This window comes from Coregonus clupeaformis, chromosome 28 (assembly GCF_020615455.1).
Source record: "Coregonus clupeaformis isolate EN_2021a chromosome 28, ASM2061545v1, whole genome shotgun sequence".
NCBI lineage: Eukaryota > Metazoa > Chordata > Actinopteri > Salmoniformes > Salmonidae > Coregonus > Coregonus clupeaformis.
In genome coordinates, this window is record NC_059219.1 from 4,455,895 (window position 1) to 4,468,946 (window position 13,052).

The following is a 13,052-nucleotide window of genomic DNA, read 5'->3' on the forward strand; positions in this document are numbered from 1 at the left end:
GACTGTACAGGTTTCTGTGGAGGATAGCAGCAGGAGTGTGTGGGGTTGCAGTGCCCAGCTGGTGTGCTTGTAGCAGGGCCTGCTGGATGGATGATCATCATACAACACAACAGCCGTTCCCACTGACCAGGCTGGCACTATAACTGCATTCTGCTGCTGAGGGCAAACTCAACACCAGCCTATTTAGGAATTATTAAAGTAATGCTTTGAAATCGTTTTTTTTTATGTATGGTGTTTTTGGAAAGTGTAGCTTAAACATGCAGACCTAGCAGATGTTTTTTAAATGGATTGATTTTCAGTAGGCCTAGTACAGTAGCCTACAAGGAAGTGGATGGATATTAAATATTATACTCATCATAACCTGCTATGGTCAGGTCAATATCCCACATCGTAACCATCATCATGGTTCATTGATTTATGATTATCTCTCTTGTAAACATGAGTTTATTACCAGTGTCTACACTGAGCTTACAAAACATTAGGAACACCTTCCTAATATTGAGTTGCACCCCCTTTTGCCCTCAGAAAAGCGTCAATTCATTGGGGCATGGACTACAAGGTGTCAAAAGCGTTCCACAGGGATGCTGGCCCATGTTGACTCCAATGCTTCAAACAGTTGTGTCAAGTTGGCTGGATGTCCTTTGGGTGGTAGACCATTCTTGATACACACGGGAAACTGTTGTGCATGAAAAACTCAGCAGTGTTGCAGTTCTTGACACTCTCAAACTGGTGTGCCTGGCACCTACTACCATACCCCATTCAAAGACACTTAAATCTTGTGTCTTGCCCATTCCCCTCTGAATGGCACACATTCCCCTCTTTAACCGGTTTCCTCCCCTTCATCTACACTGATTGAAGTGGATTTAACAGGCGACATCAATAAGCTTTCACCTGGATTCACCTGGTCAGTCTATATCATAGAAAGAGCAGGTGGTCCTAATGTTTTGTACACTCCGTGTATAATAACCCGCTTGGCTGGGTAAGAGTCAGTGACCTCGAGCTCGGGGTCAGAGAGACAGGGTGAATGTCTTTGTTCCTCGTCTCTCCCACTCAGACTGACAGCACACCGCCATGTCACTCTGTCACTCTATTAGCGCGTCTCCGCCCAGCCCGTCCTAGACAATCATTCGTTTATTATTGGCCTCGTCTGAAGATAAAGGTCATGTCGGTGCCATCGCAATCGGCTGAAACAGTACGCCGCGCGCTATTGATTTTCGGTCTAGGTGGTGCTAATGAATCTCTAGCTCCGGGGAGGACGGTACTGCGCCGTGCGCATGCGTCAAGAGGCGGCTTCTCCTGTCGCTGGCTGCTTCACAGTCAATCCTCGCAGCCCACAGTAGGCAACACAGTCGCTACCTGCCTGTCTAGCGGAACGGATATGGCTCCCCACTCACTCCGGCTTTTCCCCAGCCCCAAGCGGCTTGTTGCGAGGCGCGGGCCGACATGACAGTGCACGGACGAGAGAAGACTCCTGGCCCGCTCCGCCTGTCGGTCCCGTCAGAAGCGGGGAGAGGAGTGGGTCGGTATGCCGTGCTGCTGGCTCTGTGCGCGCTGTGCTACGGGAACTCTCTGCATGGGGAGTTCGTGCACGATGATGTGTGGGCTATCAGCAATAACCCCGACGTCCGGCCGGGGTCCAGCCTGCAGAACATCTTCACCAACGACTTTTGGGGCAAGAGGATGGCGGACAACACAAGCCACAAGTCCTACAGACCGTTATGCATCCTCACCTTCAAGTAAGTTCGCTCTCTCCCCTCTCCCCTAACTCTCTGTGGTTATCTTCCCAGCCAAGTCGCTGTAGTTAACTTGAACAGCTGGGTCTCGGGCGGGAATGAGAAACTATGTTGCTGAAGTTGGTGACAATGTCCAAAAATGCGCTGGCCTAGTCAGCTATCCAACCTGTGATCCCGATACAATTGATACCATGTATCGGATCTCCGAAATAGGCTGACGTCATAGGTTAGCCTACTGTGGGTTTCTTCTTGCTATGAGCTGGGTTGAGCTTGATCGATCGCCAGCGTTTATGAACGACGCACATCTGCACCTACCATAAACAAACATGTATGTAGCTTAATGGGTTATAAACAGACTGCTACCGTGGTCCGCTTGCGCAGTTAGCTAAACTTGCTGAAGCGTGCGATGAACGCTGCTCACTCGCAAGAAAAGCAGATCTTATTTGTGCTCCTTGATCTTAGAATATGCTACAGAAATTCAACTTGAACATTTCAAATAGCCTAGATTCGACATAAAGTATGTTAGCTGGCCCGGGCAGATGTTGACCGTTTTTGCCTACACACTTGTTGCTTGCTGTGGAATCCCTGAACGCGCACTCACTTTCACTTCAATGTATTTTTGGCGGATATGTTTTACGCTGCAGAACATTGATAGACCACATTTCGGGAAATGTGTGCTTCAATGTTGTTGCGTCAAGTAAACAAACAGTCGTCGTTCAAGGGAACTTTTCCAGCCAGTGTCAATTTAATGTCCGGGCAGCACACACTGGAGAGGGCGTGTCACAGGCAGCGCAATGGTACGCGGGAGGGGTCTGGCTCTAAGCGCCAGCATTAGTCAACCAGAAACATTAATAGCCTCAGATTGATGAAACACCTACTACAGACTTTTTGAAAGATGTGTTGATATGAAAACTACAAAAAATAATAGAAACGGAGCATACAGTTTTCTGTCAATTATCTAGCACAGGTGTAGGATTGATAAGATGGTGAAGTGAAGTGTTATAATAATACACTTTTCCAGCAGGTCTTTATGTAATCAGTGAGGGCCCAAAGTGCTTGGTTTTCTTCAGCAGGGCACTACAGTTGAAATATAAACAATATATAGGCGGTAGATACCCATTCTCTGCCTGGTAAAGCTTTGTGCTTTTTCTTTGCATAGGGCTGTGGACACATACACACCATCCTATGAATGGGACTTATCTATTCTAATACTTTGATTGCTTAGTAAGACATCATCTCCACTGTCAGTCTGTCGCTGTATCCTCTGACCTCTTCTCAGAGCCTGAACCGTCTGACAACCATGAGCTGCTCCTCCCCGACACCGTACGATGCGCCAGCCAGAAAATATATTTCAAAGAATTGTTTCTTTCTCAGCGCTACATTCCTCAGTGTTGAGCGTAGATATCAACATCGTCCTTTGAAGAGGGCATATTCAGAGCTGACATATTCAGAGCTGAAGACGCGAGATGCTGATTATGACAACAGAGACGTTGTCAGCTGCTGTGTGTGTGTGTGTGTGTGTGTGTGTGCTGAATCCTTAGTGCACTGGTTAGGGGGAGAGGGAAGGCTGATGTGCTGATGTTTTTAATAGGTTTCTCTCTTTGAGGAGACGGATGGAGCATCTGGTTGTGTAGCGCTCTCCTTCTGGTTCTGCAGTTGGTTAACCACACATTGCTGCCAAGCCAAGCAGCTGAATCTCAATCTACACATAGCCCAAAGCTGGCCAGATGCATTCTCTGTAGTGTGTACGCTCACGCACGAATACACATACACAAGCTACTCCTAGATGTCTGTCTGTCTCATGCCTGTAGTCTAATACTCAGTGACGGCACAGAGAGAAGGGAGGAGATGAGTTGTCAGTGTTGGTACAACAGTGTAAAGACACTCGTCATAACCTGCTGATGCCTCTGTCATATCCTCTGTCCCCTCCAATACAGCCAGGCTGCCTGGTGACAGTTACTGTGTCCTTACAGAGCTGGATACCTGTCTGTTTCAGCATTGACCAGTGTACCACTCTACCTGCACGGCTAAGCACTTCTATCTTGTATCACAATACAGGGACTATAGTGTTGTAGCTAGGCAATGGTAAAACAAATAGGACATCTATACAGTGGTGGGCCTAGTGTTTTTCCTGCTCAGGTGATGTGGTCTGGAAAACGTCCAGATCCTAGTCGTAGGCTATAAGAAAGGCCTCGTTTTTCCTGGTCAGTTCACATTGTCAGGAAATTGTCCACTGTCCAGCCTCTGGTCTCTAATTGAAATGTATTAGTCTTAATATCAGAGTGCACATCTGCCATGACTCACTGAGAAGGGCTATAACGAGATTACATCAGAGGTCTGGCTTACACATGTTCAGGGTTAATACCCTTTCCCCAGGGCATCCTACAACATCCACCATGCATGATCTATGATTTAACACAGGATATAGGAGGGGTGGAGCCTGCTTTTCATCATCACTTAATGGATTGGCCAATGGCTTATATGAGACGTCCCCATTATCGCTTATGTATGACAATCAGCTCTACAGTCTTTCCCCTATTAAAACCCATGTTATATTCTCTTCAGATTCCCTTCTGTCTAGTTTAGTTCTGTTTCAGATTCTCTAAGTCTTTCATCCTGGAAATGTATGGGTTTCTTCACATTAGGAGTCAGACTGTGTTTAATGATGAGAGAAACAGGCTGTTTTACAGAGATGGTGTAATACTGTAATTGAAATCATAATGGAGGGTTGGGATTCTTCTCTACTCTGAGACGGGGGAGGAATCGCTTAATATAATTTTGCAGGTTTTCCTACTTACAAAGCATGTAGAGGTCTGTCATTTTTATCATAGGTACACTTCAACTGTGAGAGATGGAATCTAAAACAAAAATCCAGAAAATCACATTGTATGATTTTTAAGTAATTAATTTGCATTTTATTGCATGACATAAGTATTTGATACATCAGAAAAGCAGACCTTAATATTTGGTACAGAAACCTTTGTTTGCAATTACAGAGATCATACATTTCCTGTAGGTCTTGACCAGGTTTGCACACACTGCAGCAGGGATTTTGGCCCACTCTTCCATACAGACCTTCTCCAGATCCTTCAGGTTTCAGGGCTGTCGCTGGGCAATACGGACTTTCAGCTCCCTCCAAATATTTTCTATTGGGTTCAGGTCTGGAGACTGGCTAGTCCACTCCAGGACCTTGAGATGCTTCTTACGGAGCCACTCCTTAGTTGCCCTGGCTGTGTGTTTTGGGTCGTTGTCATGCTGGAAGACCCAGCCACGACCCATCTTCAATGCTCTTACTGAGGGAAGGAGGTTGTTGGCCAAGATCTCGCGATACATGGCCCCATCCATCCTCCCCTCAATACGGTGCAGTCGTCCTGTCCCCTTTGCAGAAAAGTATCCCCAAAGAATGATGTTTCCACCTCCATGCTTCACAGTTGGGATGGTGTTCTTGGGGTTGTACTCATCCTTCTTCTTCCTCCAAACACGGCGAGTGGAGTTTAGACCAAAAAGCTCTATTTTTGCCTCATCAGACCACACGACCTTCTCCCATTCCTCCTCTGGATCATCCAGATGGTCATTGGCAAACTTCAGACGGGCCTGGACATGCGCTGGCTTGAGCAAGGGGACCTTGCGTGCGCTGCAGTATTTTAATCCAGACGGCGTAGTGTGTTACTAATGGTTTTCTTTGAGACTGTGGTCCCAGCTCTCTTCAGGTCATTGACCAGGTCCTGCTGTGTAGTTCTGGGCTGATCCCTCACCTTCCTCATGATCATTGATGCCCCACGAGGTGAGATCTTGCATGGAGCCCCAGACCGAGGGTGATTGACCGTCATCTTGAACTTCTTCCATTTTCTAATAATTGCGGCAACAGTTGTTGCCGTCTCACCAAGCTGCTTGCCTATTGTCCTGTAGCCCATCCCAGCCTTGTGCAGGTCTACAATTTTATCCCTGATGTCCTTACACAGCTCTCTGGTCTTGGCCATTGTGGAGAGGTTGGAGTCTGTTTGATTGAGTGTGTGGACAGGTGTCTTTTATACAGGTAACGAGTTCAAACAGGTGCAGTTAATACAGGTAATGAGTGGAGAACAGGAGGGCTTCTTAAAGAAAAACTAACAGGTCTGTGAGAGCCGGAATTCTTACTGGTTGGTAGGTGATCAAATACTTATGTCATGCAATAAAATGCAAATTAATTACTTAAAAATTATACAATGTGATTTTCTGGATTTTTGTTTTAGATTCCGTCTCTCACAGTTGAAGTGTACCTATGATAAAAAGTACAGACCTCTACATGCTTTGTAAGTAGGAAAACCTGCAAAATCGTCAGTGTATCAAATACTTGTTCTCCCCACTGTATATGAGGGCGTAATTACAATCTCATGGAGAAATGCTTTTATAGAACCTGAACTAATGGTTTTCAGTACCTGGGTGTGTAATGGAGATTTTAGTGTTGTGTTATAACTTTGTGTGGGTGGGAAAAATGTAATTTGAACAGTCTAATATCTACAGATATGGGATATATTATATGACATTTCCAAATTGCTTAACTCACCCTTATTACGCCATAAAAAAGCTGCTTTAGAGGGAGATCATATGTATTCCAATATACTCTGCTTCCTTCATGTGTAAAATAAATTGGGTGATTAAGGGAAGGGAATATATCCTCACCGAAAACAAAATGAATTTAATTGTATTCAATTCATGTTAGATACCCGTTCTGAATTTAATTGACTGAGGTCAAATGGAATCGACCCCAGCCGTGATTGGTCAATTGGACTGTAGTCATTGGTGATGGTGGAAACTGTAAGGGAGGGTCACAGTTCCCGAGACAGTGTGGCTGTGATACATTAGAAGCGAATGTTTCATATCCTGCAGTTTTAGTTTGTATAAGACTATTTTCTCTCTAATTATGATGGTAAAATGGTGATTACAATCCTATCTCTCTCTCTCTCTCTCTCTCTATCAGATTGAACATCCTCTTGGGTGGAATGACCCCTCTCTATTTCCATGTGGTCAATGTGTGTCTTCACTGTGCCGTGACCTGTCTGCTCATGCACACGTGTGATCGTTGCGTGTTCGACGACCCCCGTCTGGCCTTCCTCACCGCCCTCCTCTTCGCTGTGCACCCCATCCACACTGAGGCTGTGAGTATGCACACACACACACACACAACCCCCTCTAGCAGACATGACTCTTCTCAATGACTCCTCCCTCACATGTAAGACCAATGACATGGATTCCTTCACATACTGTGGAGTAACACTACCTTGTGACACATGCAGTCATCCTCTGACATGGTCATCTGGGACTAACTGTGCCTTCACATGTGAGACAAGCTCAGGGCTCTCACACACCCGTCTCACTACTGGGGAATCAGGTCCCTGTTCAATAAGTCCCGAAAGGCAACCTTCCCGTTTTCATATTACAGTTCCAGCTCCATGAATTTAGTTTTGAATGTTTGAAAAGTAGCGAGGCAAGTTTTACAATTTGGGAAATGTGTGGAGGAGAATTATAATTCATTCTCACAGGTGAAAGACTGATGTGTTAAAGTTAGAGCTCTGCAGAGGCAGTGGTTGAAACAGAGAGAGATGAAAAGGGTGAAAGAGAAACATGTGGAGAGAGCGAGGCAGAGGGGGAAGAGGAATGTATCAGACGGGGGAGAGAGCAATGGATAAAAGGAGGAGAGGGAGAGAAAGTGAGCAAGAGGGAGTTGAATGAAGAGCAGCAGGGGTGAGAGCTGTGCTATGCAGCTCTAGAGAGACAGAGAGAGAGAGAGTAGGGCTGCTCACAGTCTGTGTCTAGCATCCCAATCAGCCTTAGTCTTCTTAAGGGTTAATCCTACAGTTCCCTTCATCATTCCATCTGGCCCCAGTGTGAGCTTCAGCCCAGGCTTCATCGCCCAACCTCATCCCTAAACAATAAGCTAATCGTGGACAAACCAGCTCATAATCCCTGTCCACAGCCACTCGAATTAGTCTTTAGCTTCCTAGCTCATACCAGCACTAGCCTCCCTAGCATAGATTTTCAGGAGCTTCAGTCCCAGTCCCATTTCCACCCAGTGTCAGTCTGCTAGGCAGTCATGCAGTAAGTAGTCAGTCATTCTGAGGGCTGGAGCTGATGCTGGGGCTGTGTAGTGGCAGGTCTTTGGCAGTGTTGTGTCTCTGCAGTGAGTGACTGTGCCAGTGGTGCCAGAGCCTGATGAACTCAGTGCAGTAAACCGGTTACGTCATTAGCCAACTGGAGTTCACTTCACTTATACTGATGAGGAGGGATACACACACACACACACCCCACAATCAGACAGAGATTAAAAAGTGGCCTATCCCTCATCCTCCCTCTCTGTGAAGCTCCTGGCATCACACAGTCCCTGTCTCCCTATCCAATATGGCTGCCATAAAGATGCAGTCATTCAGTTCTGCAGCCAGTGAATGGAGGTGCTGTTCAAGGCTGAAAGCCCTCTATTCATCCCACTCTCCTCTCTTCTCAATGGTGGCTGCTGAGACAGACTGGTCAGGTCATGTGGGGATCCCACTGACCATCTGTGTGTCTCACTGTCCACTTAGGCACACACATGGTTGGCATGGCGAAGTAGATGTTGTTGGGAAAAGACAGGCCAGACTGACTAGCGTCCTGCCCAGGGGGTGTACTTCAAGCTGCCTCACACTACAGAAACAGGATGGGCCCAGGCCGTTCTGGCTTGGACAAGGCTAATTACTGACTCTACTGTACTAGGGGGTGTGTGGTGGCGTAGTATTTTACCGTAGTAGGGGTGTGTGGTGGAGTAGTACTTTACTGTATTAGGGGTGTGTGGTGGAGTAGTACTTTACTGTATTAGGGGTGTGTGGTAAGGTAGTACTTTACTGTATTAGGGGTGTGTGGTAAGGTAGTACTTTACCGTAGTAGGGGTGTGTGGTGGAGTAGTACTTTACTGTATTAGGGGTGTGTGGTGGAGTAGTACTTTACTGTATTAGGGGTGTGTGGTAAGGTAGTACTTTACTGTATTAGGGGTGTGTGGTAAGGTAGTACTTTACCGTAGTAGGGGTGTGTGGTGGAGTAGTACTTTACTGTATTAGGGGAGTGTGGTAAGGTAGTACTTTACTGTAGTAGGGGTGTGTGCGGTCAGAATAGAGTACTCAAATCCCCTCTAAGGGGACAGCATGCTCCTGAGTTCCAGTCATGAGGAACACTCTCGCCTCACGCCGTGCCTCATGCCAGGAAGGGTTGTGGGGTTATGTAGGGAGAGAGAGAGAGGGCTAATACACAAACACTCACACGTACACCTGAACACACACACACACACACACATACACACACACAAATCAGTACCAAATGTCCCATTAGACAGTTCCAGGGGGCAGGGTGTGTCTCTAAAGCACCTTCTATTAGAAACTGCTGCAGCCCTAGAGGGGTGTGGCACCGAATGTTCTAGAATGTGTGTTTCTGACTGCACGCAGGCGCGCACACACACACACAGCTGGTACTCCATGGGGTAGGACATTAAAGGTCTGATTTAGATATTTTAAGTGCGTGTTAGGGCTGGGAGTGTTTGTGAGTTTAGATATATTGTTAAAGAATGGGTGTTTCTGTCTGTCTGTCTGTCTGTGTGTGTGTGTGTGTGTACCGAGATAACACTGCTGAGTCACCTTCAGTCACAGTGGGAGGCAGGGATGGATGGAGGAAGATGAAAGGAGAGGAACAAGAGAGGTGGGAAGTGAAGGATGAAGGGCAATCGGATGAGGGGGTGGGAGAGAAGAGGAAGTTGAAAGGGATGAGAGCGAGGACAGGGAAGGGTGGAAGACTCTTCTCTTCTTCCTCATTAATTAAATATATAAGATGCTGAGCCCCTCCCCCTGCTTTACTGATGCGCTTCTACAGCACAGTTGGTTAGGAGCCTGTAGTCACTTTATCCCTACCTACATGTACAAATTACCTTGACTAACCTGTACCCCCTGTATATAGCCTGGTTGTTGTTATTTTATTGTTACTTTGTATTATTTTTTACCTTAGTTTATTTAGTAAATATCTTCTTAACTCTTTCTTGAACTGCATTGTTGGTTAAGGAATTGTAAGTAAGAAAATACAAAGTGTTGGTATTCCTGATTCCATATATGATCATGAGTCAAATAATGCCTGATGAAAGCACCATCAGGAATAATCCCAACACTTTGTATTTTCTTAAATAAAAACAAACGATTACTCAGTGATTACTCAACAACTACACTAAAATAAGTGCAAAATGCGTGTGAAATCAATATGTTACGTGAAATATGAGTGTGAAATCAATATGTAAACATGGCTCAGACATTGTATAGGCCTATGCTATAATATTTTCTAACAAAGAGAAGAATATGCGTTCCTGTGTGTCTCACATAAAGGAGGCGTGACTGTAGCATGGAAGGCTACTTCTCATTTCCCACTCCTGGTTAATGTGATTGGCTGTCACTAGCTATGTTTCCATGAACTTGTCCAGTGATATTTTTTTGTCAACATTTAGAACGTTTGCATAGAAAATAGACAATTGTCTGCTAGGGTGCGTTTCCATTTAACTATCTTGTGTCGATAAAAACAGCTGGACATAATGACGCCACACGAATTTTTTGTTGTTGTTGCAAAAACCTACAGTGTCGAATAAAATGTTTGTGGTTGTAGTGTTTCCATTACCCATTTAGGCAAAATGTGAATGAATAAATTGGTGACAGACTGTATGCCCTCCCACATATCTGTTTCATGTCTCAGGTATAACCCGCGAAAGCTAGCGTGTATAGAATGCAATCATTTACTAATATTAACCATATTCTAATAATTATCATGTGCCAACATATCGCCATGGTCCGTGCCATGGTGAAACTTGCACTACTGTAGATCTTAAATAAGTGGATGGTGAAACTTGCCAGCCAACCAGAAAAGCAACTCTGGCATTATTGAATGTCAGGACCCTTGAAGTGCAAAGATATTTTTTTTTATAGTTGGAAAAATAGGTTTTGCAAGCAGCAGGCATTTACAATTAAATGTACAGTGGAGCTTATACTTACATGATGACCTTCAAAAGTATTCGGCAATCATCATTTGTCGCAATAAAGAAAGTTAGACAAAATAAATATCCACCCTGTCAAACGAATACAAATGTTGTCGATATTTTCTGCTGTTTCCATGACACATGTCGCAAATATTGTTTTGCGTCATTGCTTTTGTCGAATAAATCTGGGCCAATGGAAACCTGCCTACTGTTAAGTAGCTCTCTGTAGCCCTGGAGGTCCATCCATCTGTAGTAAACGCAACACAGGGTGCATTGGCCAATTCATTGACAATTTCGGCTTTAGCTTGCTTATATAGAGCGGATACTACCGGTTTGCTGAAATGGGTGCGAGAGGGCGAAGTTTGTAGCGTGGCTCGAGCACTTTCACGGGGTGCTGAAATCCCCCATTCTCCTCAACATACTCTCTCTGTCCATCGCCGTTGTAATCTACTGGGAAGCCCAAATGTTACCAAACTGGAGATTTAAATGATGATGGAGAATCCTGGTTTAACGACCCCACCACTCGCCATCGTACAGCACTAGTTCCGGGCTGCGCCTTATAAAATGACAGTTTGAAATGCGCCAATTAACATTTGAATTGTGATTACAACGTGCGCATAGGTTATAGTTTTTTTTTAACGGAATAGCCTGATGTATTTTTTTTCCAGGTCAGATTTACGCAAGAGGCCTAAAACGCAGTGTAGGCCTAGTGTTTTGTAAATATATTTTGTATGTATTCATTCGGATTCACAGTGCGGACCGAACCGAGGTCCCAGTACCCTAACACCTCTACTACACACACACACACAGAGAGACATAGGTTGGCTGTCTTGCCAGTTAGATTAAAAGGTTCTGGGACCGACTGTTATATTTACCGACTCTCTGGAGGGTGGCAATCAATCTACTTCTTCCTGTCCTTCTCAGCTATTGCTATCCCCCTCCTCCTTATCCCTCCCTCCCTCTCTCCATCCCCATCTTCCTATCCTGGAGGTTTTGAGATTTATGATCTCACAACTCCTATCGGACCCTGTTCATCTCTGTCTGACTTTCTGTCTCTCTCTCTCTTCTCTGTCTCTCTCTCTCTCTCTCTCTCTCTCTCTCTCTCTCTCTGTCAATTTAAGGGCTTTATTGGCATGGGAAACACATGTTTACATTGCCAAAGCAAGTGAAATAGATAATAAACAATAACAAATTAACAGTAAACATTACACAAGTGCCAAAAGAATAAAGACATTTCAGGTGTCATATTATGTGTTGTAATGATGTGCAAATAGTTAAAGTACAAAAGGGAAAATAAATAAACATAAATATAGGTTGTATTTACAATGGTGTTTGTTCTTCACTGGTTTCCCTTTTCTTGTGGCAACAGGTCACAAATCTTGCTGCTGTGATTGCACACTGTGGTATTTCACCCAATAGATATGGGAGTTTATCAACATTTGATTTGTTTTCGAATTCTTTGTGGGTCTGTGTAATCTGAGGGAAACATGTGTCTCTAATATGGTCATACATTTGGCAGGAAGTTAGGAAGTGCAGCTTCAGTTTCCACCTCATTTTGTGGGCAGTGTGCACATAGCCTGTCTTCTCTTGAGAGCCAGGTCTGCCTTCGGCGGCCTTTCTCAATAGCAAGGCTATGCTCACTGAGTCTGTACATAGTCAAACATTTCCTTAATTTTGGGTCAGTCACAGTGGTCAGGTATTCTGCCACTGTGTACTCTCTGTTTAGGGCCAAATAGCATTATAGTTTGCTCTGTTTTTTTGTTAATTCTTTCCAATGTGTCAAGTAATTATATTCTCTCTGTCTCTCTGTCTCTCTGTCTCTCTGTCTCTCTCTGTCTCTCTCTGTCTCTCTCTGTCTCTCTCTGTCTCTCTCTGTCTCTCTCTCTCGCTCTCTCTCTCTCTCTCTCTCTCCGTCTGTCTGTGTGTGTTCTTTATCTCAGTCCCAGTTGGACATGTCAGTGTGCTCATCCGGTCTGACTAACTGCCTCACTGCAGCAGAGACTTAAAACCTGCAGACCTCACTGGAACATAACGTACCCCAGACCCAAACAGAACTGTAACACAACCTAACATATCACAACCTAATGTATTGCCACCTAACTAGGTCTCTCTCTTGGAAAATAGGCTCAAACATCAGGGCACTTTGTGGTAAATATACAGAAATGAATCTGAAGATTTTACGTAAACATGATCTCATACTGTCTCATCTCCAAACTGCCCTGAACTCCCTCTGGACCTCTGCTGACAGACTGTACCATAACACAGTGTTATGTAACATAGTTATGTGTCTCAGTGTAACCTAGCAACAG

At 44.9% G+C, this 13,052-nt stretch overlaps 1 protein-coding gene across 2 annotated transcripts in view; it reads left to right on the forward strand.

Moving 5' to 3' along the window:
* The first annotated feature begins 1,337 nt into the window (after positions 1-1,337).
* The window catches only part of LOC121542545 (protein O-mannosyl-transferase TMTC1), a 102,903-nt gene continuing 91,188 nt past the window's right edge, over positions 1,338-13,052 (forward strand). For both annotated transcript variants that reach the window (XM_041851940.1, XM_041851941.1), the window contains exons 1-2: positions 1,338-1,736; positions 6,694-6,871. In XM_041851940.1, coding sequence (XP_041707874.1) covers positions 1,444-1,736; positions 6,694-6,871 — 471 coding nt within the window. In that variant the 5' untranslated portion in view covers positions 1,338-1,443. The remainder of the gene's footprint in view (positions 1,737-6,693; positions 6,872-13,052) is intronic.